Raw genomic sequence first — 26,862 nt, 5'->3', positions numbered from 1 at the left:
ATCAAACGTAATTATATTTCCTTAACATACTGGCTTTAATTGTTCTTTTGAATGTAATGTTTGATTTGGATTCTTTGTTTTCTTTGTTCAGATTGTTCCTAAAACTGATTCCTTTCACAGAAACACAACGTCCCATCAATTTAGTCCTGAATCTTGTTTTTTTTTTTAAAGATATCTTCCTTTTAAGTTATACTTGCTTTCTCTTTTTTCAAATCTTTTCTGAATGTTGATTGGTAAAGTTTTCTTATGATCTTTAAACATAATTTGCAGAATACTATAATCTACTAATTCATGAAATTTCAACAATTGTAACTGAAGGAATAATGGATTTGTTGGATCTCTATATCGTTTTCTACTGATTATTCTTATGGCTCTTTTTTGCAAAATGAAAATGGACTGAATATATGTTTTACAGGCATTTCCCCAAACTTCCACACATATCTGACCATATCAGGTCAGATATGGAACAATCATAGTGTTATATAAAATGTACAATGCTTTGTTGTGCAATGAATCCTTTACTATCGAGATGTAGTTTCAAAACCAAGTGACCCAGTGTCGCCAAACATAAGCCGAATTGTATCATTAAAACAGACGAATAGGACACTTAACTACTCTTTTGTAGGACTTAAGCGGGTTCTTCTATTTTATTTTAATATTTTAAGTGAAATGTTTTAGGCTTTTAAGTTAAGTTTCATGTGTTTTCCTTCAATGGTTTTCAAATTTCAAGTTTTGTTTTTTTTCACATATAATTTCAAGTAATTCTAATGAAATTCGTATGTACATTTGGTCAAATCAAACAATACAAAAATTACACAATTAAACTTCTGCACACTGTCTGGTAGTGTTTTATTTTTTGCTTTAAACATGATTTGCATTGTTCTATAATAAACCAAGTCTCTAAACTTCAGAATATGAGAATTTAAAAATAATGGATTAGTGTGATCATAATATGCCGCTTTATTTATGATGCGTATAGCTCGTTTTTGTAGTAAAACAATTTTATCAGTTATGGTTTTAAACGTAGATCCCCATAGTTCCACACAGTAAGTTAAATAAGGAAGTATCAGTGAACAGTAAATTAAGTATAAACTTTTATGATTTAGCATGTACATGATTGCTATTGATTTTGAGATTTTCACTTTTACATATTCAACATGTTTTTTCCAGTTAAGTTTATGATCGATCACAACCTCAAGGAATTTGATCTCCCAAACTAAAAGTTAGTCACCCATAAGAAAATTACTTGAGTAAAAGTCTTAAAGTAGCTCACATTCAATTCATGAAAAGAAGCAACACAACCAAAAATGATCCTTCCCTTGTTTTTTTTATTTTACTTGAATGAAATGTGGTATAGAATACAACACCAAAAATGCAAAATATAATTCTTTGATTATCTTAATTTGTAACGAGTAACAAGATGGAAAATGTCAAAGTAACGAAGTAAAAGTATATTTTTTAACTTTTAAATGTAGTGAAGTAAAAGTAAAAGTCCTGATTAAAAGAAAAAACGCAAGTAAAGTACAAATCCTCAAAAAAACGACTTAAAGGTGACCTATTATGAAAAACACGTTTTTTCTTGTTTTAACATATATAAAGTGGTCTCCCCTCACCCTGCCAGCACAGGGGAGACAAAATACCATGAATTTCTGCAAGCTCTCTGACCCCCGCCGGACTGAGTCCCCCAGTGTCACGTGGCCTTTTTTTGAGCCATTCTGAATCTGCGCCTAGGGTGACGTCACCATAGGCGCTCATTTCCATAGGTTCAGCCTCCGCTGCTGAAACCACGCCCACAACCAGCTCTCTGGCTCTGGCTGGAGCGGTCCATCCTTCAGCCAGTCGGACGCGGCGCCGCAGCGCCGCGGATCCAGGTTAAATCATGCAGGTTCCCGGGTGATTTGGGAGCTGGGTCCTCGGGGGTCTGTCCCAGGCTGGACCAGCTTCACCCTTCGAGATTTTCAGCGAAATCTGTCGGTTTGATCCCCGATAACGGGCGATGCGCCGCGGATGCGCTCCGGAGCGGATCTGTGCGCCCGCCGTGGAGTTGCGGCGCCCGTCGCGCAGCATCCGCCGGGCAGATCCGGCTGAAATTCCGCTGGTCGGTCCCCGGGAGTCCCTGCTACCAGTCCAGGCGGGTTCCTGCGGTCCCGGCCGGTGGGAACCGGTCATATTTCCCGGTTAAAGCCGCGGTGATGCGCGCTGATCCAGCAGCGCTGCTCCCGGGCGCCCGGCGTGGCTCCGCGGCCAGCGTTCAGACTCCGCCGGGCAGATCCGGCTTAAATAGTGCATAAATGTTATTTATATACAACTCATATTTTATTTTTTTAACAATAAAGTTGCCATTTGTGAAAATTCAGTGTTGTATTTATTTACAGGCTCGGGCTGCTCTGGCGGAGCAGGTTTATCCTCCTCCCCTGCTACACGTCATTCAGGGAGCCAATCAGCACAGAGCCTCATTATCATACCCCCCCCCTTCCCTAAAAATGAGGCGCAGAAAAAGAGGTTAGAAGCGGTAAAACTAGTGACAGGGCCCACAGGCTGGATTTATGATTTATGTAGAAAAAACAAGCTTTAGATTGTTTTTAAGACATTCAAGGCCTGTTTAAAATATACATTAAATGCCATAATAGGTCTCCTTTAAGTAGTGTAACGAAGTACATCTACTTCGTAACTATACACCTCTGCATCCAACTAGGTGCAGCTCATCAGTCCGAAAGCATGAAATATGTATAAGTAAATAAGGAAAAGGATCAAATGCATTGAGCATTTTATTCTCCGTGAACAGTAATTTCCTGGCCTGCCCACGTGGGAGATCCTTTAAATGACATAAATGGTGCCTTGTGGTCGATCAAAGTCCAGCTTTTCTTGTCGCTGGTGTCGTTGACAACTTTGTGCAAAAAAAGCTTTACCGCAACAAGAAATAAGGCCCACTGAGTTTCTGTTTGCAGTAAAGTGAAGTAGAGAACGTTCAGCGTACGTACGTCACTAAAGGCCGGTGAGTAATGTGCACGTTTGCACCACATGTGCTTATTTAGCAGGCATGTTGAGCCGCATTTTGTAATAATGGTGCATTTTGTAATGAACTTCCAAAATGTAATTACTTTGTCATTTCATTTTGTAATAAAGCTGCATTTTGTAATAAACTGCCGCATTTCGTAATAAACTACCCCAACGCATTTTGTAATACATTTTGCCGCATTATGTAATAAGTTATTACATTTTGAGAAGATTATTACAAAATGCACTTGCAACTTTTTTATTCTCTAGAAAAGGTAATAACATGGTCCGTTATGTAATAACAATTCTAAAGCATAGTTTATTTGTTTGTTATTGGCCTATATAATTCCAAACCTCAAATAGGCAACTAAAGTTATATTTGGAGTATTATACATAGATTTATTGGGCTACATAGCTCTAAGGGAAATTGCATAAAAAACATTAAAAGTCACTCTTGTATAAATTCATTGTTAAACAAACAACAATAATAGGTATTATTACATAATGCACCATGTTATTACATCATGATGTAATAACATGGTGCATGGTGCAATGATCATTTATCTTCTCATTACAAGCAAAAAAATCTTGTTCCACTGGCAGATTTTTCTACTTATTTTAAATAAAAATCTACTTGAAACAGGTGAAAATTGTTGTTTTTTCCAGCAATGAGTCTTGTTTTAAGTGTAATGAGATTTTTTTGACTAAAAATGAGACATTTTAACTAGAAATAAGACAAATATTCTTAAGATTTTGAGTTTTTGCAGTGTAGAAGTGATGTAGTGAGTAAACGCCTTGTTTTTTGCAGGGTTGCGTAATGCAGTACTGCAGCACGCGTGGCGGCGTCCGCGGCTGGGACTTCCGGGACGTCCTGTTCTCCGGTTTCGCTCCAGATGGAGGGATGTTCATGCCAGAAACGCTTCCTGTGCTCACTGCTGACACCGTGCGGAGCTGGAAGGGCCTGTCGTACACCAGAGTGGTGGTGGAGGTGGCATCGCTGTTCATCCCCACCCAGCTGATCCCCCGAGACCGCCTGGAGGGTGAGCGGGATAACCTCTATACTGACCCCTGCACTAGTTTATAAAAGCTAACATTTTTTTTTGTGAAAAGGGTCAGTCTACACCTTTTGGTCCTTGGTTTTTAGTCAAAATTATATATATACTAAAAATTATATATATTTTTTTGTATAACACTGACAATTTTTCCCAGTCCTCGTAGGCGAGGCCCTCTCCGGCTTCTCCGTGCCTGAAGTTGTCAGGATCGCCCGGCTGAGAGACGACCTGTCCGTCCTGGAGCTCTTCCACGGAGACACGCTGGCTTTCAAGGACCTGGCGATGTCCTGCACCGTTCACTTCCTCAACTACTTCCTCCAGAAAGAGAAGAGCAGAGCTATCGTTCTCGTAGGTAAGGACAACCATAGACATTTATACATATATAGACTGACGCTGCCTATTGGCGCTGCCGCCATCTTTGATGGGTATCAGGGCAGAATAAAATGAAATGAAATGAATGCAAATGTGCATGTTATTCAGTGCATGTGTGGCCTACTTGTGCCTGCAGGGACCTCCGGGGACACGGGCGGCTCCGCCGTTCAGAGCGCTAAAGGTCTCCCCGGGGTGGACGTGGTGGTGGTTTACCCTCGCGGACGCATCACTCCAGTGCAGGAGAAACACATGATCACCTGCCTGCAGGACAACGTGCACGTGTTTGCAGGTACTGTACACCCTCAGGGGGCAGTTTTTCAAAGAAAAGTTAGTTCAGTCCTAGAACGTTATCAGATGGCGCTTTTACACTAGTACCCACTCAGCGCGACTCGACTCGCTACGCTTCGTCTCCCCTCGACTCGCCTTGTCCTCGTTTGTTTTTAGACACCCAGATGAGAAGTAGGAGGTTGGAGTGAAGCTGCTGTGACGTATTTGATTGTGTGATTAAAACGGAGAAGACAACAACACTAAAGATGTAGAACCTGGAGATGATAAATGTGCTGCTAGATCTGTGACTTGTGTTCGATATCAAGTTAAAAAATGAGAGTGAAAGAAGCTTTAAGCGGCGATGATTATTTTTTGTTTGTTTGTGTCGGCGCTGCTGAAAAGTCCATTGGTATGAAGTGACAGAGTTCCTGGTAGATCTAGTCGTTCCTTATCGCCCGTCTAGATCCCTTTTTAATTCTCTCCTCAGCCACCAGGTTTATGAACATCTGCACCTCAGAGTTGGATCATAAAACAGATTTTTGCGCTCCCATTGCCTGTTGAATAAAATTAAGAAGCCGCTAGTCGCTCTTGCGCTGATTTCCGCTTCCTGACTCAGACGTCTGACTACAACCCCCCGACCAATCGGTGGCCTGTAGTGTGATGACGTCAGATACAGGCCGACTCAGCCGCTTATGGCGCTTTTCCACTCAGCGCGACTCGACTCGCCCTGGTTTTGCGCTTTTCCACTAGGGGTGGAGGCGGGTGGAGTCATGCCGAGTTGATACTTTTTCTCTGCAAAAACTCAAAATCTTAACAAGAATATTTGTCTTATTTCTAGTTAAAATGTCTAATTTTTAGTCAAACAATAAATAGAAAAAATCTGCCAGTGGAACAAGATTTTTTTGCTTGTAATGAGAAGATAAATCTTGTTCCACTGGCAGATTTTTTCTACTTATTTCAAGTGAAAATTTACTTGAAACAGGTGAAAATTGTCAAATAAGTTATTTTTCTGGTAATTACTCTTGTTTTAAGTGTAATGAGATTTTTTGACTAAAAATGAGACATTTTAACTAGAAATAAGACTGGTTTTTGCAGTGTATCTATTCTGCCGAGGTTCTAAGCGGCTGAGTCGGCTGCATGTGACGTCATCACACTACACGCCACCGATTGGTCGGGGGGTTGGAGTCAGACGTTTGAGTCAGGAAGCGGGAATCAGCACAAGAGCAGCTCGCGGCTTCCTCATTTTATCTGACAGGCAACGGCAGCACAAGTCTGTTTGGTGATCCAACTCTGAGGTGCAGATGTTCATAAACCCGGTAGCTGAAAAGAGAATTAAAAAGGGATCTAGACAGGGCGATAAGGAACGACCAGATCTACCAGGCGCTCGGTCATTGCGGCTCCCAGCTGATTTCTCAGCAGCGCCGACACAAACAAAACTAAAAAAAAAGCACCGCCGCTTGAAGCTTCTCTCTCTCTCATTTTTTAACTTGATTTCGAACACAATCCACAGACCCAGCAGCACATTTATCATCTCCTCTAGGTTCTACATTTTTAGTTTTGTTGTCTTCTCCGTTTAGATCATACAATCAAATACGTCACAGCAGCTTCTTCAACCTCCTACTTCTCACCTGGGTGTCTAAAAACAAACGAGGACGAGTCGAGTCGAGTCACGCTGAGTAGGTACTCGTGTAAAAGCACCAAGAGTGATGTTGTGTTGCTCCTGCTGCCTCGTAATTGCAGCGGACGGCAGCTCTGACGACATCGACCGGCCTCTACGCAGTCTGTTCGCCGACCAGGACCTGGTCAAGTCTCGGGGCCTCATGAGCCTCAACTCGGTCAACTGGTCCAGAGTCCTGATCCAGCTCGCCCACTTCGTCTACGCGTACCTGGAGCTGAGTGGCGTGGAGCGGGTCGAGGCTGGCGCGGCGCTGCCCGAGCTGGAGGTGGTGGTTCCAACTGGAGGGGCGGGAAACATCGCAGGTCAGTCAATCAAAAATCCAATCTTGCTGCCCTTTCCCTTCAAGCTGCCGTCGTTTCCACCGTCACTCAAAACTGCTGTCATCAGGCCACTTCTCAAAAAACACACACTAGATCCAGAAGACTTTGCTAATTACAGGCCCATATCAAACGACCATTTAGATTTATTACATGGTACTCAAAGTCTGCAATTTAACCCAATAGTCATTCTGGTGTTTCAAATCCAGCGTATATAACATTCTTAGATACTTAAAACACAAAATGTAGAACTCTGGAATGAAAATGAACATATATATTACATTATTTGTCAAGTATTACATTATCAGTTTTGGAGAAAAAAAAAGAAGACCCACCTGAAAATGTAATAAATTCCCAATAATGTAATAAGGTATTATATTATCAGTAAAAATGTTATTACAATATCAGTTAGGATATTTTATTACATTGTTGGTGAAGTTATTACATTATTGGATTTTATTACATTTTCGATTGAGTTAAGTGCAAATTTTATTCAATTTTCAGGCGTTATTACATTTTCAGGAAATTATTACATTATTGGGTGCTACAATCCTGATGATGGTGCGAAAATACCATATCACTCCCATTCTCAAAACCCTCCACTGGCTCCCTGTATCACTCCTCTATCACTCCTGTATCACTCCGGATTCAGTGGAAGGTCTCTCTCCTCACCCACCGATGTGTTCATGGAACTGCCCCGACTTCCCTCCCGGATCTCCTCACTCCTCAGACATCCTCACCTCCCTCCGTTCCTCCTCCACCTACCTCCTAAAAACCCAACAGAATAAACTCCGCACAATGGGTGATGGAGCTTTCAGTTCTGCTGCTCCTCACCTATGGAAGGCCCTCCTGGTACTACATGTAGTACTGGTACTACATGTACTATGGTACTACCCTCCTAGACCAGTTAAGGGCATTGCAGACTAAGACGCTTTTAAACGTGGCCTAAAAACACACCTGTTTTTAATGAAAAGTGCACTAGAAATAAAATGTATTATTATTATTTGTATTATTTTTATTATTATTATTATTATTATTATTATTATTATTATTATTATTATTAAGACATCTGAATCAGACTCCAGTTGAGTATCTGCTACTTTGTTTATCCGTGTGTCTCTGTTGTAGCCGGCTACATCGTAAAGCAGATGGGGCTTCCTCTGAGACTGGTCGCCATGGTGAACTCTAACGACATAGTGCACAGGACGGTGACTGCCGGTGACTTTTCCATGGCTTCTGACGTCACACAAACGCTGGCCCCGGCTATAGACATTCAGGTACTGCACTCGGACCCGGGCTGACCTTTTATCTTTATTCTATGCATGGACAGATTACAGATTGTGACCACAGTCATTAAACTTTTTTAGCCCTGATACACCTTCATGTAGTCCAGGGGTCTTCAACCGGGGGTCCGCGAAGGTACTGCAGGGGGTCCTGTCTCCAACTTAAAAAGAAATAAAGGCAATTTTAACCAAAATAATTTGTGAGAGTTAAAAAATATATATATATATAGAGAGAGAGATAGTGCTATATAGATTGAGAAAACTCCATTAACAGGCGATTAATAATCTACTTTTGACAATAACTATTTAGTCTACAACTCTACATAAGTGATTCCCATGACATGAGTCATGTGACTAATGTCAACTTTAGAGGGGAAAAACGAGCTAGCTAGCTGTTTAAGAAAAAAAAATTTGTTGCGAAATTTTCCTTCTCCGTCTCTTCCACGCCATGGAGTCCCAAGTTCCACCGTCGGGAGTATCTCTCCAAGTCAGAGATCTTCTGTTGACACACATCCACTCGCTTTTCCTCACGAGAGGCTTGTTTCTCAATCGTAGATATTTTAACTTTAATGTCTTTAATTTCCGCACAGTCAAAGTCAATAGTTTTTTTGAGACCTTCTATTTTCATTGCGTTTTCACCAACCATCTTCTCAATGCTGTCAGATCTCGTGTTTATCAGTGCAGATAGAGAGGTAACGATGTCACTGGAGTTACCGTACTCGGCGTTTTCGCGGGCATACATAGTTTTTTTTTAAGCCGGCGATTTGCTTGAGGATACAGGGAGAGGAGGAAATTCGTCGGAATCCTCTGTGCCGGGAAAAATCATGGTAGCGGTGTAGCTGTGACAATTGTCTATTAGCACATTACCTTCTTTAGCATTAGCTCCAAGCAAAGTTGGTTTGAGGCCTTCCGTTGATCGACTTCTGTCGCTTCTGTCTCGTTTTGGAGGCATTTAAGTACTTCTCTTCTGAGCCAGTCGTGTTGCACTTTCTTTAAAAAGGATTTCGTCCGGAAAAAAAGAAAGAAAAAGAGCTGTAACTCTTTTGTTGTAAAAATGAACTCTGCAGAACTCGGTGAAAGCGTGTGCTCACTCGGCCATCTTGGCAGGCCCCCCCAGCTCTGCTCAGAGTCGTCGGTCACTGCAGAACTGCCAAAGTCGTTTTCCCATCGGATAAAATGAAGTTTAAAACTAAAATAAAACTTGCTTCTTTGCTTAATAATACTGTTATTGTTATTATTGAAGTCTTTTTGGAAGGGAAAAAAAACATTAGACTGATCCGATGATCTTGTACTGGGTGGGCGACCACGCCCACTTAGGAGACAGGAAGTGGATACCATTTCATACCATTGGCAGTAACTTTGATATATATAAAGGCTAGATGACTCAAGGCGGAGTCTCCAGCGTTGTTTACCGGCGGCCATCTTACCACAGGACACTCTTTGCCGCGCTATCGTTGTTGCTGTTGGAGGGTGAGTGGTCTGTACAGACAAAAATACTCATAACTTGCTGAAATCTTGACGGATTTACAAACGTTTTGGTTTATTATAAACGTCATTAACGTGGTTATGATTCGGGAAGCTTGGACATGTTGAAATTGTATCTTTTCTTTTCGAAAAACGACTTAATATATATACACATGTAATAATATGTTGTTATATACATATATATATATATATATATATATATATATATATATATATATATATATATATATGCGTTATAATTTAATATATATACACATGTAATAATGTAATAATATATATAGATATATACATGTTATAATGTAATAATATAAATACATCATAACGTAATAATATATAAACATGTTATAATGTCATAATATATATACATGTTATAAGGCAATAATATATATATGTATATATGTTATAATGTAAATATAAATATTACTAAGAATACTATAGAAATATTGATTTAATATAAATACCATGTCATAGCTATCTGTTTCTTGTTATTTTCATATAAAAGTACGTTTGTCAATGTTTATAATTATTCACAAGTATGCAGTGTCATAACTACATCTCTGACGTTCATAAGAAACCAAACTGTTTGAAATTCTGTTGAAAATTGAGCAAGTTAAGGTTGTTTAAGCAGTACATGCACCATTAAACACCAATGTTATGAGTGAGCGAGCTCCCTGTGGCAAGATGGCAACCGTGTGACGACGTCGTTCTACATTGGCAGCAGCGCGGGCGAGTCATCTAGCCTTTATATATATCTATGTTTGCTCCTGCCCCCACGTAATTCCCACAATACTGTATGTTTCAGGACCCGTACAACATGGAGCGCGTCTTCTGGCTCCTGCTGGGTAAAGACGGAGCTGCAGTCAAGACCATCATGGAGGAGTTTCAACGCTCACATCGACACACGCTGCCCGAAAACCACCGCAAGCTGGTAACAGTCATTCAACATTCACCAGGTTATCCATCCACCGCCAGGTTACGTCCCATGTGTCGTATAAAATAATAAATGTATTAACGGATAGCCCTTTGAGATGAATCATCTCGTTTTCGAGGGGGTCCAACATAAAACATACAACACAGTACAAATCAGTTAAATACAACATACATAACAAGGCTCTCTCAAACCTGCACAAGTAAACACTGCATATAACACAGTAATAAAAACGAGGACAACAATATTAATAATAGTCATTGTCATCATCGTTATTATACAATATATGAAGAAAGATACATTATATATAAAATAATAAATACAAATAAAATGCGAAAGCTATACCAATAGAGGCAACTACATGGTTTATTGAGGTTGGAAAATAGTGAGTTTTTAAAGAGATTAAGTTTTCTTATATTGATGGGTAGGTTGTTCCAATCTGATGGTGCTTTGAACTTAAAAGCACGTCTGCCAATTTCTTTAAACGTCAAAGGAATGAAAAATAAGGGTTGCTGATTGTTTCTGAGAGACTATGAAGATGTGTATGGAATCAGATATTGTTTTAAGTAAGATGGATAATTAAAGTGGATACATTTGAATATGAGTTGGAGCCAGTGGTGTTGTCTTCTTGAGCTGATTAAACCAGTTTAATGATCGATACATGGAGTAGTGGTGAGTTCGGTTTAATGATCGATACATGGAGCAGTGGTGAGTTCGGTTTGGGCACCTTAAGACAAATCTACAGAGACTCTTGTAAATGACACTTAGGGGTTGAAGATGTGATTCATACGTTTTCTGGTAGACAACATCAGCATCATCATCTAAAATGAGTAATAACAGTTGTGTGACAATTATTTTCCTTGTTTGTAGAGTGAAACAGTTTATTGAACGGTAAAGGATGCCTAGGTTGCGATGTAATTTAGTTGTGATGGACTCGATATGATGTTTGAAGGTAAGTAATGGGTCGATCCAGAGGCCGAGGTGTTTGAATGAGGTCACCTGTTCGAGGGGGGAACCATCGTTAAAAAGAATATTGATATCTGCGTTATTTCCAAGGCCTAATCTGGTACCAAACAACATTGAACATGATTTATTTTTGTTTAACAAGAGTTTATTTGATGATAGCCAATTCTGAACAGTAGAAAATTCACTTTGTGAGGATCTCTCAATTACTGATGTATTATTACTAGGGCTGGGCAACGATTAAAATTTTAATCGCGATTAATCGCATGATTTCCCTGATTAATCACATTTTATATGCAAAATCAAATAATGAATTCAAAATTGTGTAAAGTGCACTTTTATTTATAAAAGTATGAACGAAAGTGCCATAACATTTGTTGTGCAAACATCTCAGCAAACATCAGCACTTGTCAGTAACACATATTTAGCGTAAAAATGTCAAATAAAATATCGCTTATTGCCACTGCCAGGGCATTAATGTCATCCTGTTTTTTTATGAAAAATAAAAAAGTCTAGCAACAAAATCCTGATCCACAATCATGACATTAAAACAGGCATTTTATGAGGTAACAGCAGAAACTTTTAACGGGGAGCACCATTACCATATATTCAGCACCAAATGTCTGTGTTAAAAAGTGTGAAGAACAAAAAAAAAATCACTATTGAAATTTCCTTTACAGGGGTCGAATCTGCCGTCTGGGAGAACTTTAAAATGAAAATGTCCATGTAACCGTAATTTTACCACTCTCCATGTCTGTTTTAGCTTTTCCACATGTTTTTCCGCCAACTCTCTTCTGGTTCCGCAGCAGCCGGCAAAAGACTTTTCAAAAACAAAAGCATGTGAGCAACATGCGTTAATGCGCGATAAAATAAATGTCGGCGTTAATAAATGAATGAGTTAACGCGATAATAATGCGTTAACTTGCCCAGCCCTAATTATTACTGATTACTTATAATAATTTACTATACTTATAAAAAATTACTGATGTATAAATAGTGGTTGCTTCGCCCACAGCTGTCGGAGGTTCTGTTGAGCGGCTCGGTGAGCGACGACGGGATCCTGGAGACCATGAGGAGGTGCTGGAAGGACAACCAGTACGTGCTGTGTCCTCACACCGCCGTGGCCGTGTGGCATCACTATCATTGTCCTCACAGCTCGGATATCAACAGGTTAGACACAGAAACCCACATCTACACACGTGACTCAGAACTACACTGCAAAAACTCAAAATCTTACCAGGGATATTTGTCTTATTTCGAGTTAAAATGTCTAATTTTTAGACAAAAAATCTCATTACACTTAACTCTCGTTTGAAGGTGTTACATCGCAACTGCGTCTCCAGCCAAGTTCCAGGCTGCGGTGCAGAAAGCAGGTTTACCTTTGACCTCACCTGAGGCGGTGCTGGCGCTGGACGAGCTGCCCACGCGGTACCAGAACCTGGAGAGGAGCGCCGACTGGTGCAGAGACTGGGAGGACCGGCTGAGAGAGCGCATCCAGGCCGTGGCCGCCGTCAGGACAAGCGGAGGCGCTTATTACACCTGAAACATCAGAAACTAGGGTCGTCCCGATCAGGAATTTTTAGCTCCCGATCACTTGAGTTTGAGTATTTTTCCGATTTTTCCCCGATCCGATCACTATTTTTGGCTCCCACTATTTTTTTGGCTAAATTTCCAATACTTTTTCCCGAATACAAACGCGCTGACGCCGTGCACGTAAAGGGAGAAGAAAGAGGCGGATATGTTTGGTTTTAACTGAAAGAAAAGGCAGAAAATGGAGCCAGAAAGAAAGAAAGAAAGAAAGAAAGAAAGAAAGAAAGAAAGAAAGAAAGAAAGAAAGAAAGAAAGAAAGAAAGAAAGAAAGAAAGAAAGAAAGAAAGAAAGAAAGAAAGAAAGAAAGCTTTATTTAAGGCACATTCTTACAGTTATTTAAAAAACCATTTCATAATAAGTTAAGACTACAGGAATTATTCCACATACACTCTAAAAACCTCCATCTAAACTTTCAACACCAGAGAGCCATCTTCCCCCAGTGAACACAAGTTATTGGTCAGATTAAAAACCCCTCAGACAGCGCACAGCGTCAGTCCAGCCCACTCCAAGCACCTTGTTCTTGAGGCTTTTCCAGATCGCTAATTTTGCACTTGCGAAAATAAAATTCATTAAAACCAACATTTGTCTTTTTTTTAGGAGTGTACTTAGCTCCAAACACAAACAGGATGATATAAAAAACCTCTCCTAAACCCCTCACCCACTCCTGCAACAATACAAACAAACCAGCCAGGCGGGGACAGGACACCACTAGATGTTCTAATGTCTCTGTCGCTGGACAGAAAGGTCAACCCTCCCCAGTGCTTGGGTCAAAGTGAGCTCTGTATCTGTTTGTGGCTAGTGCTCCGTGTATCATCCTCCACTGGATGTCAGCCATCCGTTTCTCAACCGGAGGCTTATACAGGACCCGCCAGCTGCCATTAGGGGAAAAGTCTGTCCACCTCGACTCCCGGACTCCCGTCAGCATGTCGAGGTTCAGCACCTTCACACAGCTGGAGTACAGCTGCTTCCCTTTACAGGAGATGAAAAGTCCCAGTGCTGGAGTCTTCATGGACAGGAGCAGACCGTCTTCCTCTCTCCACTCCCCCACTGCAGACGTAAACATGTCCCTCACTCCACTGGTTGGCCAGGTCTTTATCAGTGGCAAAATCACGGAGGAAGGGTGCTGCCAGCGACTGCCACACCTCGTCCACCAGCTTCTGCAACACCCTAGTTGACCTTATGTCGGTTACTTCAGCCAGCTTCCCCACTGAAGTCCTTGAGAGATGGCCAGCTTCACAATCCCAGCCTTAACGAATGCATTTCTTAGGGTGGCTGAAGCGAAAGGGGTGTCAGACAGAAGCTCACTGCCAAACAGCGGCTCCTCAAACAGCCACATCCCAGGCCTGGGGTGGGGCTGGGCTGGGCTCCACGGTGGAGCTGGGCTGAGCTCCACGGTGGAGCTGGGCTGGGCTCCACGGTGGAGCTGGGCTGGCCTCCACGGTGGAGCTGGGCTGGCCTCCACGGTGGAGCTGGGCTGAGCTCCACGGTGGAGCTGGGCTGAGCTCCACGGTGGAGCTGGGCTGGCCTCCACGGTGGAGCTGGGCTGAGCTCCACGGTGGAGCTGGGCTGGGCTCCACGGTGGAGCTGGGCTGGCCTCCACGGTGGAGCTGGGCTGAGCTCCACGGTGGAGCTGGGCTGAGCTCCACGGTGGAGCTGGGCTGGGCTCCACGGTGGAGCTGGGCTGGCCTCCACGGTGGAGCTGGGCTGAGCTCCACGGTGGAGCTGGGCTGAGCTCCACGGTGGAGCTGGGCTGAGCTCCACGGTGGAGCTGGGCTGGGCTCCACGGTGGAGCTGGGCTGGGCCACCAGCCTCACTCCGTGTCTCAGAGACACAGGCGGCGTCCCGGAGGACGCCGCCTGTGTCTCTGAGACACGGAACAAACACTTAAAACTTACGGTGGCCAAAAACTAACACTAAACTAAACTCAAACAATACACAAAATTCACAAACAATTATGATCCAAAAAAGAACATTAGGAAAAAAAAAGTTTGCAGACACTCTCTTCCTTCTTTCCAGACACACATCCACCACCGAAGAAGAAAGAAATGAGCCTGAAAGAAAGAAAGAAAGAAAGAAAGAAAGAAAGAAAGAAAGAAAGAAAGAAAGAAAGAAAGAAAGAAAGAAAGAAAGAAAGAAAGAAAGAAAGAAAGAAAGCGTGTGTGAATGAATAAATGAGACGTAAAACGTAGTTGACGTACGGCTCAGCGCCATGGATGTATTGCTCAGCGCTCGATCTCTGGGTGCGTCCGAAATGCCAAGTATATACTAAGTATACTTAAATTCGGCACACTTTTAATATATAAAAAAAAATACCAGTAGTGTGCATTAATTCGGACGTACTATCAGAGACGTTCTATAACCAGACGTTCTATAAGTGTATAGAGGATCTTTGGTACTATTAAGAGCGCACATATATATAATATTATTCAATACGAATATTATAATATTAATATTATATAATAATATTATTATACTTAATATTATACTTATGACATATACATATCACTTAGCAACCAAACGCCGCTGCATTGCATTGTGGGAAGTTTCTGCTCGGCTAGTGTCCATCAATCCACACTAATAAATTTCTCCGGAATGAGTATGGATAGTGCATACTATTGAGTACGTTCTAAGTTTGGGACGCACTAAAAAATCTCGCACACTCATTTTGCATACTCATTAGGGTGGAAGTATGTGATTTCGGACGCAGCCCGAGTGTCCCTGAAGGCAACATGAAGCACAGCCGTCCCACAATCCTTCGCGCTTCCTTTTCCAGCAACGCCTGCGATCATGGCGGACGTTGCAGCGGAGCAGGTAGCGGACCAGAAAGGAGTCAAGGGTCGGGAGCTGAACGGGGAGGTGAACGACAAGCAAGAGGCTGATCCCGCGGAAGAGACGGCGAAAAAGAAGAAGAAAAAGAAGAAGAAGAACAAGTCTGCAACCACAGGTGAGGTTCACCTGACTACTTTAGTGCTAATAGTGCTAATTCGGCGTCAAGTTGTCTGGATTTAGTGTGACCAGAAACCGGAAATGTAGGGTTGATTCCTTCAAAGTAAAGGTCTGCCTTTTCTTTTAATCCGCTTTGAAAGGCAAGGCAAGTTTATTTGTATAGCACAATTCAACACAAGGTGCTTAAAGCAAAATATTTCAACACCTTTTATAATCTTGACCTAAACTGTGGCAATACCGTAAAATATAATTGTACAACCAGGCATACTCTCAGTAGCTAATGGACAATAGATAATATGTGCAATAACTCTACAGGACTGTCTCAGAAAATTAGAATATTGTGATTTTCTGTAATGCAATTACAAAAACAAAAATGTCATACATTCTGGATTCATTACAAATCAACTGAAATATTGCAAGCCTTTTATTATTTTAATATTGCTGATCATGGCTTACAGTTTAAGAAAACACAAATATCCTATCTCAAAAAACTAGAATATTCTGGGAATCTTAATCTTAAGATGTAAACCATAATCAGCTATATTAAAATAATAAAAGTCTTGCAATATTTCAGTTGATTTGTAATTAATCCAGAATGTAAGACATTTTTGTTTTTTTAATTGCATTACAGAAAATAAAGAACTTTATCACAATATTCTAATTTTCTGAGACAGTCCTCTATGTGCAATATCTATGCAATTTCTGTAGTCTACCTCACACTCATTCTACCTGCTTTTTTTGCAGTTTTTTTTCCTTCGCACTACTTTTATTTCCATCGCAATGTATATACTGTCTATATCTTGTAATTATATATATTTTTTACTTTTTACTTTTTTAAGTAGTGTACTGCTGCTAACATGTGAGTTTCCCCATTGAGGGAGTAATAAAGGATTATATTATCTTATTGTCGCTCAATTAAATTTATTTAGTTTTTTAGTTAAAGAAATGGAAATGGAAAGTTTAAGATTAAGATTCCCAGAATATTCACATTTTTTGAGATAGGATATTTGAGTTTTCTTAAGCTGTAAACCATGATCAGCAATATTAAAATAATAAAAGGCTTGCAATATTTCAGTTGATTTGTAATGAATCCAGAATGTATGACATTTTTGTTTTTGTAATTGCATTACAGAAAATCACAATATTCATGTCGTGCACGGGTTTCACAATTTAGCCTGACATCTGGCTTAATCACTACGTTTAAATTTAATGATGAGGTCTTATTTGATTGATAATTGCGTTGAGGGAGAGGTGGTTTATTTTGAAGGTCAGACCGGAAGCAGTGCGGTTGACCGGGTCTAGCTTGCTGGACTCGTGGAGAGCGTTTACAGCGTGGCCTCGTGAAACACATGAACTGCTGACATGTCTCGTTGCTGTGAAACTATTATGTCTGCGCTTATTGTCAAAGTAAACATGATGTCTCTGAGTTTTTACCTCTTAGTTTGGCAGCTGTTTCTTGTGTTGACTACGCCTAGCCTCAGCCAAGTTTTCCTGTTTCGTAATTCACCATTTACCAAAGAAATTATGCAAGAAAGGGAGAGCAAAATAATTACATTTTTTGTAATAATCAAAATAAAGATTGTCTCATTCGAGTTTTAACAACATTCAACTTAATTACCTGTAATTTAGAAACATTTTTGCTAAACATGTAAGTTGCATACCTGTGAAATCTATAAAGACATGGGTTTTATACTAAAAGTGAAGTTAGACAATCTATTTGTATACTTGAGTAGCCACATCAGTGACACACTACCTTTAGTGTCATTTATATTTTTTTAAACTTAAAAATTTAGGTTGAAGAGGGTTATCCTCATTCATATTGCATTTGTGTGTCCAGTTGGGAAAACTATATTTTTTTAATTTTTTTTTTTTACTCCAAACTTTAGAGTAAAAATATATCGTCATTTTGTTGCAGAATAATAATTATTTCGTCTAAAGCTATGAAAAAAAGTTTCTTTTTTTTAAGATCTACAATAACCAGATTACTTTTCATCATTTATTTTCAGGGTGTCTTGATGTGTTAAACCTTAGATTTGAATCAGGGCCTTCTTTTTTTTTTAAGTGATTGTATATTCAGAGTAAACAGTCGTACATTTGTTTTTCTAGCAGTTTTATGGTGGATATCAAGATTCTTTCTGGCCTGAAAATAGGTAAAACAGCTTATAATGCAAATAGGTTTCTGATAATACCCCTCATTGATATTTTTAAGAATTATCATTCATTCATTATCGTATTTTTTCCCTTCCACTGAACATGTTTGTACTGATTTTTTTAAAAAAAATGGCTACTGTATACATACATAATTGTTAGTTTTCTGAGTTTCCACCATGTACAAGCAGTAATTAAAAGAAGCTCAGTAGATCTTTATCTACTTGCTAAAGGCTTGCTTTTTTCATTATCAGACCTATCAAAATGTATTTTTCTGTGTCAAAAGAACTTTTCGAGTACATTTTTGAGCACGTCGTAATGCTGGCGTTAAAATAAAGTAATGAGCAGCTGGATTTCTCAATACTGTGCAGTAATGCATTTACTGTTTGGAAAGAAAATTGGATTATCAGCTTATCAGTTCTGCACAGACATCAGCCAATGGACAGAATTAATTTCCTGAAAATCAGCTGCAGATTTTATGGTAGTAGCTAGTTAACATTAAGGTGCCGTCATTAATGGGTTTCTTCCTGCAGCTGCTGAAACGGAGGCAGATGGAGTCGTCGAAGTTACCAAACAGCTGGAGAAACAGGCGATAGAGGACAAAGAGAAGGAGGAGGATGTTGAGGAAGGTGATTATCTGGCATTTGATAAACACTTCAGTTTTAAGTGACTGCACTCTTTTTATTTTTTTTATCACATGAGAACATTTCAACTGATAGTGGCTGTAACAACGGTATCTTCACTCATGCAGATGGAGAAAACTCAACAGGGAAAAAGAAGAAGAAGAAAAAGAAGAAGAAAGGACGTGAGTTTATATTTTGTGAGAGCTCTTGAAGCATGAAGTGATGACTGATGTATTTTTCTTTAAGGATCAGGACAATCGGCCTCCATGAGAATTATTTTAATGTTGGTTTGTTTTTCCCTCAGCCAAAACTCAAACTGATCCCCCATCTGTGCCAATCTGTGAGTTGTTCTCAAATGGAGTATTCCCCATCGGACAGGAGTGTGAATACCCCACCGCTCAGGACGGGTAAGCAGAGCACATTTTATATGTTATTTCTTTTTAAATCTTCCTCTAACTTTTTTTATTTAGTAAGCGTTCTGGCTAATGGTTTACAGGAGCTATAAAGCCTTCATCTGCACTGCTCTTGACAGCTTGAAGTATATGTACATTAACGCAGAACCACAGATTTCACCTAGTTTAAATTCTCCTCACCCCTCAGGATCAGGTGGGAAGTAGTTTCGAACACAAAACAAAATGTTACATTGCACCGGAGAAACGGCAAAATAACAGGCAGACGTTTGTGTTTTCAGAAAGAAGTTGGATTATACGTGTTTTTATTTTCCATCATTGTTTCTTTTTTTACTAATCTGAACTGTAAACACTGTGGTCACTTAAAAAAGTTTAAACTGGTAAAAATTTAAACTAAGCGCTTTTGAGAAGAACTCTGAGGATAACTTCAGCGCTGTCATTCATTGTTTCAGATGAACTCACTGACCCTGAGTCGGGTCACAGTGGCTAGACGATGAGTCGGGAGTTCTGTTGATGTGTTTCAGTCTGCACTGTGGACTTTTTTTTTTTCAATCACTCACCATCTAGTACTGTCAGCTTTCTTTTGTAATGATGTCACCTCCTGTAAAGTAGCAACTGTACCTTTTTAGGTGTTTAATAAAAATATGCTGTTTTTATTCCAGTCAAAGCGCTGCGTGGCGCACAACCAATGAGGAGAAGCGGGTTTTGGATAAAGCCAACGAAGAGATGTGGTGTGACTTCAGGCAGGCGGCCGAGGCCCACAGACAGGTCCGGCAGCACGTTCGCAGCTTCATCAAACCCGGCATGACCATGATTGAAATTTGGTGAGAACCCTGTGAACATTATGTCCTCAACTTGAAGGTTTTCTGTCTTAGGCTTATGTATTGTAATTAGGGCTGTGTAATTAATCAAATTTAATAGTGATGCACCAAATGTTCGGTAACCGAAATTGTTCGGCCGAAAATAGCAAAAAAAACACTTTCGGTGTTCGGTGGAATAAGTGGTGAAAAAAACGAACAATTAATAACGGCATGTTTAGATGACACAAAAGAAGTTGATAAAAAAAAATAAAAAGAAAATCAATCCCTTTCTTTACAATGCACTTTAATGCATTTTTTTGGTTTGTTTTAAGGCCTATGTTACAATTTTTCAGCAGTCAGTTATAGGCCTAATGTAAACTCAAAGATGGCCAAAAAAATTATTTTGCTAATTTATTTTTTTAAGTTATTGTGCTTTGTTATTATAATGTCTGCTGGAATATTTAAAAATTCAGGGAAATTAAAAAATGTTCAGTTGTTCATGTTCAAAAATATTTCTACCTTGTAATTTTGTAAAAGATTTTTTTCTTTGTAAAGCATGCCTAAAGCAAAGCACATTTATTTGATTTATGCAATGGTGAAAAAATTGGCAAAATAAATGGAAAAACTGCGAAGAACCATGTTCGGTATGTTATTCGGCCAAGTGTTTATTATTTTCGGTTTCGGCCACAAATTTTCATTTCCGTGCATCACTAAAATGTAATCATTATTTAAACTGTGTTCCAAAAAAATCCTTGAAAAAAATGTAATTGAGAAAAGAAAAATGTGTCTATCTAATGCTCTGAATGACACATGGGCTCGTTCATACAGTCCACTCGGCCGTGGCTGAGTGATTCCCAGGTAAAATCAAGGTTACACTGGTATTTCAGATCAAAAGTGTTTAAAGGATTATCCTAGCGCTCCAGCCAGCAGTTTTTTAATCCACAGTTTTTCAATTTTTGAGGTGAAATTTCAACAAATGTGACCTGCTACAAAATATGGTTAATAATTGTGGTTTCAGTGTTGACCATGATAACAGTGATTGTAATTTTCCTCCCATAAGCGAGGAGCCTTAATCCCAAAGCGAACCTTTCCATCTGCAGCATCTGCCTGCCAAATTAAATGTGGTAGCTTCATAAACAATGAAATCTCTGCACGTCGGCTCTTTCCTTGTAGGAGGAATAACAGGAGTACTTCGCCATCCACGCCCATTTTATCTGCAGAGTAGTTTCCCCCTCTCATTCCGCTCCTCTCCTTCCCTCAGTGAGCGTCTGGAAGATTGTTCACGTAAGCTGATAAAGGAGAACGGGCTGAATGCTGGCCTGGCCTTCCCCACCGGCTGCTCCCTCAACCATTGTGCTGCCCACTACACTCCTAACGCCGGAGACACCACTGTCCTGCAGTACGACGACGTCTGCAAGATCGATTTTGGCACGCACATCAACGGTACCGTGCAAATTTGTTACTGCTCTGCCTCTTTTTTGTGCTGATGTTGAACATGGAAGCATTTTTCGGCTCAGTTGGCATCTGTGATAAATAGTTACAGGTCGCTGCTACAGTCAGCAAACTCTAATTAAATGCACAGCTCTGCTTTTTTTTCAGAACAAAAAAGTAATTTAAAAAATGAATCAAGCAACTTCTGCTTATGGGAGTTTCTCTCTCTTGGTGTGCGTTTGTCTGCAGGGCGTATCATTGATTGTGCCTTCACTGTCACCTTTAACCCAAAGTATGACAAGCTGCTGGAAGCTGTGAAGGATGCCACCAATACTGGGATCAAAGTAAGACCTGAACATTTGTACATAAACAAACACGCCTCGCCCGTTTGCTATCTGCCGAACCCGCAGCTGACGCTCTCCTGCTGCTTCGTTGTAGAACGCCGGCATTGATGTGCGTCTGTGTGACGTTGGAGAGGCAATTCAAGAGGTGATGGAGTCGTATGAGGTTGAGCTTGATGGCAAAACATACCAAGGTACGGTCTCGCAAGAAAACATTGCTTACAGAGTGGAGGTTGTGATCACATGCAGAAGCTTATGCTGCAGGTTTAACTTTATTTTAGACCTCAGCCTCAAAGTGTACATCTCTCTGTCTTGAGTTTATCCAAACAGCCCACATCCGGGCAGGAAGTGAGTTTGGTGTTTTAAAGAGGTCTGAAAACACACTGCTGTCAGAAAGAGGATGATCTATTACACAGGCAAACTCGATAGTAGTGAATAATAAAGAGAAACCTGGCAGAAATACAACTGTAACAACCCAGGATTTATTAAATACATGTTCAGGAAGCACTGAGGAAGACTGATTAATTCATGGACTTTACAGTGAGCGCAGGATAATAAAAAGAAGAGAAAGACATCTGTCCTAATTGCTGAGCTGTTGTCCTCATTTGTGTTTGATAAAGCGATTTTCCAATCAGCTGATAGTCAAAGTAACAGATAAATCTTCACATTGGCAGAACAGCAGGGCATAAACTACCTTTAAACATGAGCTCCAGATTATCCCTGAAACCATCAAAGTTTTATGTGTGAAAATCCCAGTCAATCAAAAGCTTCTGAAATAATCACAGCCTGTCTCTAAAATCACCCTTATTTGTCTTTCTGATGATCAGTTTGAAATTCAGCAGGTCACATTGACCACGTATCAATGCTAAGACACTTGTAATCAGAGGTGTCAAGTAACGAAGTACAAATAATTTGTTACCTTACTTAAGTAGAAATTTTGGTTATCTATACTTCACTGGAGTAATTATTTTTCAGACGACTTTTTACTTTTACTCCTTACATTTTCACGCAATTATCTGTACTTTTTACTCCTTACATTTTAAAAACAGCCTCGTTACTCTATTTCATTTCGGCCTTTAAAAAAAAAACTATCCAGTTAAATTGCTCCATCCGGATAGAGTGAATTTGGTTATGGTTGTGGCACAGACTTTAATATATTTGCATTATACTAAGATGCATTCATTTTCAATGGCTTTTGTCCTTAATGGCTTTTTCCCCCTTACATTACTTTTACTTTTATACTTTAAGTAGTTTTGAAACCAGTACTTTTATACTTGAGTAAAAAACTTGAGTTGATACTTCAACTTCTACAAGAGTATTTTTAAACTGTAGTATTTATACTTCTACCTGGGTAATGAATGTGAATACTTTTGACATCTCTGGATGTAATTGGCTGATTAGATACTTGTGTTAAACAACCATTTGGGAACAAAAATCCTGCAAGAAGATTTTAAATTCTCAAACTGCCTTAAGAATTAATCAAATCATTATTAAACCCCAGAATGATGGTTGTCACTCATCTTTGAGGAAGAAATGTCAGAAAAAACAATCCTGAATGATCAAAGGTCATGTAAATATTTGTAAAAATATAATGAATTACTACTCTTTTTTTTGATCAACCAATATATATTGCTTGTGTCAAAACTATAGAAACTGTCCTTTTTGTGACACTTTTCTTCTGTTTCAGTGAAACCAATCCGAAACCTTAATGGTCATTCGATTGGTCAGTACAGAATACATGCTGGAAAAACTGTGCCCATCGTTAAAGGAGGAGAAGCAACAAGAATGGAGGTGAGTCCACTCTTCCCGTTATTTTAGGTTATTTTCTTTTAGTTGGTTCCTTTAAGTTTAACATAAGATTGTGTGTTTTTGCTGTACAGGAGGGAGAGGTTTATGCCATCGAGACGTTTGGCAGCACTGGTAAAGGTGTGGTCCATGACGACATGGAGTGCTCTCACTATATGAAAAACTTTGACATCGGCCACGTTCCCATCAGGTTGGTGTCTGTTTCACCTCGTTTGAGCATTACGTCGCTCCCAAAACTTGTCTTTTAGTTTCTCATCAATGTTTTTCTTTTTCTGTTACCGTAATCAAGTTTTGCTCTCCTGCTCTACATTCTTAGCGCTCAGAATAAGATTTGGGCTTTCACTCTTCAGATTTAGAAAGCTTGATCAGCTACTCCCACATGTAAACATCTGTGTTGTCGTTGTCATGGTAACCCATCAAAGCAGCTGTATGACGGTACCAAGATTACCACCTGGCCCCTCTTAAGCAGCATCAAATGCAAACCAGAAGTGTTTAAAGCACAAATACTCTTTGAAATCGCTAGGAATCTTCAACCATTTCTGCACCGACCTTAATTAATCCACGATAACACAATTCTGATCCGATAGACGTTCACGATAGCTCTGCTTTGTCTGATTAAACTCTTCCATGTCGCTGGAGTTGCTTGTCGAGATCACATACCTTAGTCCCCGCACAGCAAGATTTAATTTGTCTTGTCAACTTGTTTGTGCCTGAGATCAAGGAATGATGCAATTATACAAGCTGGCCAGTGTGGCTGCCATCTGGAGCGCTGCACGCTAAAAACAACCCTGCATAGTTGTGGCAGACGTATGCTGGTTATATCTGGCAGAGGCTGAACTGGGTCAGTTTTTTTTTTTTTTAGAAACGGTTCCACTTCTTTGGTTTTGGATTTTTCTTTTCATTGCACAGCGCCGTTTAAAGGAGCCTGACAGCAGTGAGCTTCTTGTTATTGTTACAAGCAGGTTGGAAAACAACTTGTGGTGCAGCAGTTAAAATGAGATTAAGACAACAGTCACTTTCTTATAATTCAAATGTCGTTGTCCAGAATTAGTTTCTCTTGAACAATGTAACAGATTTACTACTATTAATATAATTTAGTAGACACTTTTATCCAAAGTGACTTACTTCTGAGAGAACAACACAAGTAAGGAATCGCATAAGACAGGGGTGTCAAACTCATTTTGCTTGGCGGGCCGGATTTGACCAATTCTTTTCTCGCGGGCCGCACGCTCAAAATAACAAACGGTGCAATTTTTTTTTTCTAATTCTTTTTTTACTATTGTTATCTAATCCAATATCAGTTTAGTTAATTTTAAAGGAAATATGCACTTTGTTTACACTCTAATTATGTAAAATATATTTCTCAGTTTTTTTCAAATTATGTAAGATACTTTTAATATCATTTTACAAAGATAAACAGAAACAAGTATGTTTTTTTTATATTCGCTTTTTTATAGGAAATTTAATTAAAAGCAAAATCTTTCTTATTACATCCGAGAGTGTTTCTTTGTGATTTAGAGATTTTTCCAGTACAATTAAGTGTATTTATTTTAAAAAATTGGCCGGATATTTACGCCAGTGTGGAGAAAAAGTCAGCACTTCTCTTTTAACTGTTTTACTTTGTCACTATCCTCGTATTCAAAACTGAAATTCTCTGAATAAATATCTTCTATCATCTTTTTTAGCAGTGATATTTTTCCTGCGAAAATATATAATAGTAGTCAGTTAATAAAAATAAACAACCGTCTACAAAGAAATAAAATCGGTAAATGCATTCTAGAAAACAAAAAAAATGTCAAAAACTGCTGTGTGGAATAACAATGGATTTGTAGAAGAAATATATTATCGGATATGCTGCGATTCATGGCAATTATTGATGCCTTCCTTTTTAGTAAATTAACATTTCGTTTTTTTGCGTTGGAAACTTCTCGCGGGCCGCATGAAAACCTCTCTCGGGCTGCACATTTGACACCCCTGCTCTAGTAGGACAAAGTGGAACTACAAGCTCTCGTATACATTTCCACAGCAGGAGGCCTGAAAGTAGCTCCAGGATTATCTCTGACGCTTTGTTCACGCCCTCCTCCCCAGGTTGCCAAGAACAAAACACCTACTGAACGTCGTCAACGAGAACTTTGGCACGCTGGCGTTCTGCCGGCGCTGGCTGGACCGGCTGGGTGAGAGCAAATACCTGATGGCCCTGAAGAACCTGTGCGATCTGGGCATCGTGGACCCCTACCCTCCGCTCTGCGACACCAAGGGCTGCTACACGGCTCAGTTCGAGCACACCATCCTGCTCAGGCCCACCTGCAAGGAGGTGGTGAGCCGGGGAGACGACTACTGACCACTCCAACCAAACCCCGGCACCACCACCGCCTCAGTTAGACAAACGGCAGGAAGGAGCCTCGGAAACAGGACATGATTGACTCAGCAGCTGCGAAGGATGTCCCCTATTACTGTAGTCTTACCTTACAAAGCACCACTCATCTTTTGAGGAAGGAGCAGCCTTCACAGCTAAAGAAAAGCCAACAGATTTTGGTTGGAGGAAACTGGTCGTTTCTGTCAGTGTCCTTTGGATCAGGTTGAGTAAAAGATGCAAGTATTCATAGTTAAGCACCTAATTTGTTAAAGCTGCCCCTGAACTCAGCGCAACGTCATCTGGTCACGCAGAAATATGTGAATGCCCACCTTATGATTTTCAGTTTCTATGACTCGTCTATGAACTTTAAGTACTTTGGTTCCCTCATTGAGGGCAGCGCGGCCAACGATGGCTTTAAAAAGTGGTCAGGTAGTTCCTGAAACGTTGAGCGACCTAAACTGCATCGTCATAAAAACGCCACACACCTGCAGCTGCACGCCTGGCTTCTGTCGCTACCGGAGGGACCCCTGCACCCCGGCCCGCCACTCTTTGTTTCTCTGATATTTGTACAATATCTCTGAAATGGCTGCTGCCACTGTTATGATCCCGGTTAAATTGCATCATTTGAAATCTCCCCGAAAATGTTTTTGTAAGGAAAAAAGACTATTAAAGTAATTTTTGCTCATTCCAGGCTCTCTTCGTCTTTTAAGCATGAAGTTTACACCTGTGAAACTAGGTTCTAGACATTTTTTATTAAGAAAAATAGTACTAAACACTTCCAAGGTTACATCTTTTTAAGTTTGAAGTCAGTGTTATTTAGCTTACTTGAGAGAAGGGAAGTGATCCTGCACTGTACTATTAATGGTTCCAACTTTAGTATTTAAATTCGAAGAGGAAAATGTAAATATTAAATTAAAAACTACAAATCATGCTTTTATTATTAAGCTACTTTAACTCATTCAAACTTTAGTAGTATGTTTGAAGAGGAATGAGTGGAGAGATTCAGTACCAACAAGAAGTTGATACTGTCCTTTTAAAGCACAAGGCTGACTATTCAACATGTCCTGCT

At 40.0% G+C, this 26,862-nt stretch overlaps 2 protein-coding genes across 2 annotated transcripts; both read left to right on the top strand.

Annotated features, from left to right (window-relative positions):
• Positions 1 to 2,836: 2,836 nt before the first annotated feature.
• On the top strand, positions 2,837 to 13,511 carry thnsl2 (threonine synthase-like 2). The gene is made up of 9 exons (XM_061714228.1): positions 2,837 to 2,995; positions 3,806 to 4,037; positions 4,207 to 4,401; positions 4,558 to 4,710; positions 6,429 to 6,668; positions 7,812 to 7,960; positions 10,254 to 10,379; positions 12,358 to 12,512; positions 12,660 to 13,511. The coding sequence occupies exons 2-9, from the start codon at positions 3,815 to 3,817 to the stop codon at positions 12,883 to 12,885; spliced, it is 1,467 nt and encodes a 488-aa protein (XP_061570212.1). The 5' UTR covers positions 2,837 to 2,995; positions 3,806 to 3,814; the 3' UTR covers positions 12,886 to 13,511.
• Positions 13,512 to 15,690: 2,179 nt separating this feature from the next.
• Positions 15,691 to 26,478, top strand: metap2a (methionyl aminopeptidase 2a). Its single transcript, XM_061715025.1, has 11 exons — positions 15,691 to 15,876; positions 18,560 to 18,655; positions 18,778 to 18,831; positions 18,954 to 19,056; positions 19,722 to 19,883; positions 21,121 to 21,302; positions 21,540 to 21,634; positions 21,729 to 21,825; positions 23,319 to 23,422; positions 23,512 to 23,627; positions 25,526 to 26,478. The coding sequence occupies exons 1-11, from the start codon at positions 15,720 to 15,722 to the stop codon at positions 25,776 to 25,778; spliced, it is 1,419 nt and encodes a 472-aa protein (XP_061571009.1). The 5' UTR covers positions 15,691 to 15,719; the 3' UTR covers positions 25,779 to 26,478.
• Positions 26,479 to 26,862: the final 384 nt, after the last annotated feature.

Source organism: Cololabis saira, chromosome 23 (assembly GCF_033807715.1).
Source record: "Cololabis saira isolate AMF1-May2022 chromosome 23, fColSai1.1, whole genome shotgun sequence".
Classification (NCBI taxonomy): domain Eukaryota; kingdom Metazoa; phylum Chordata; class Actinopteri; order Beloniformes; family Belonidae; genus Cololabis; species Cololabis saira.
Note: the sequence above shows the minus strand (reverse complement) of the source record. Positions and strands in the feature narration are given on the sequence as shown.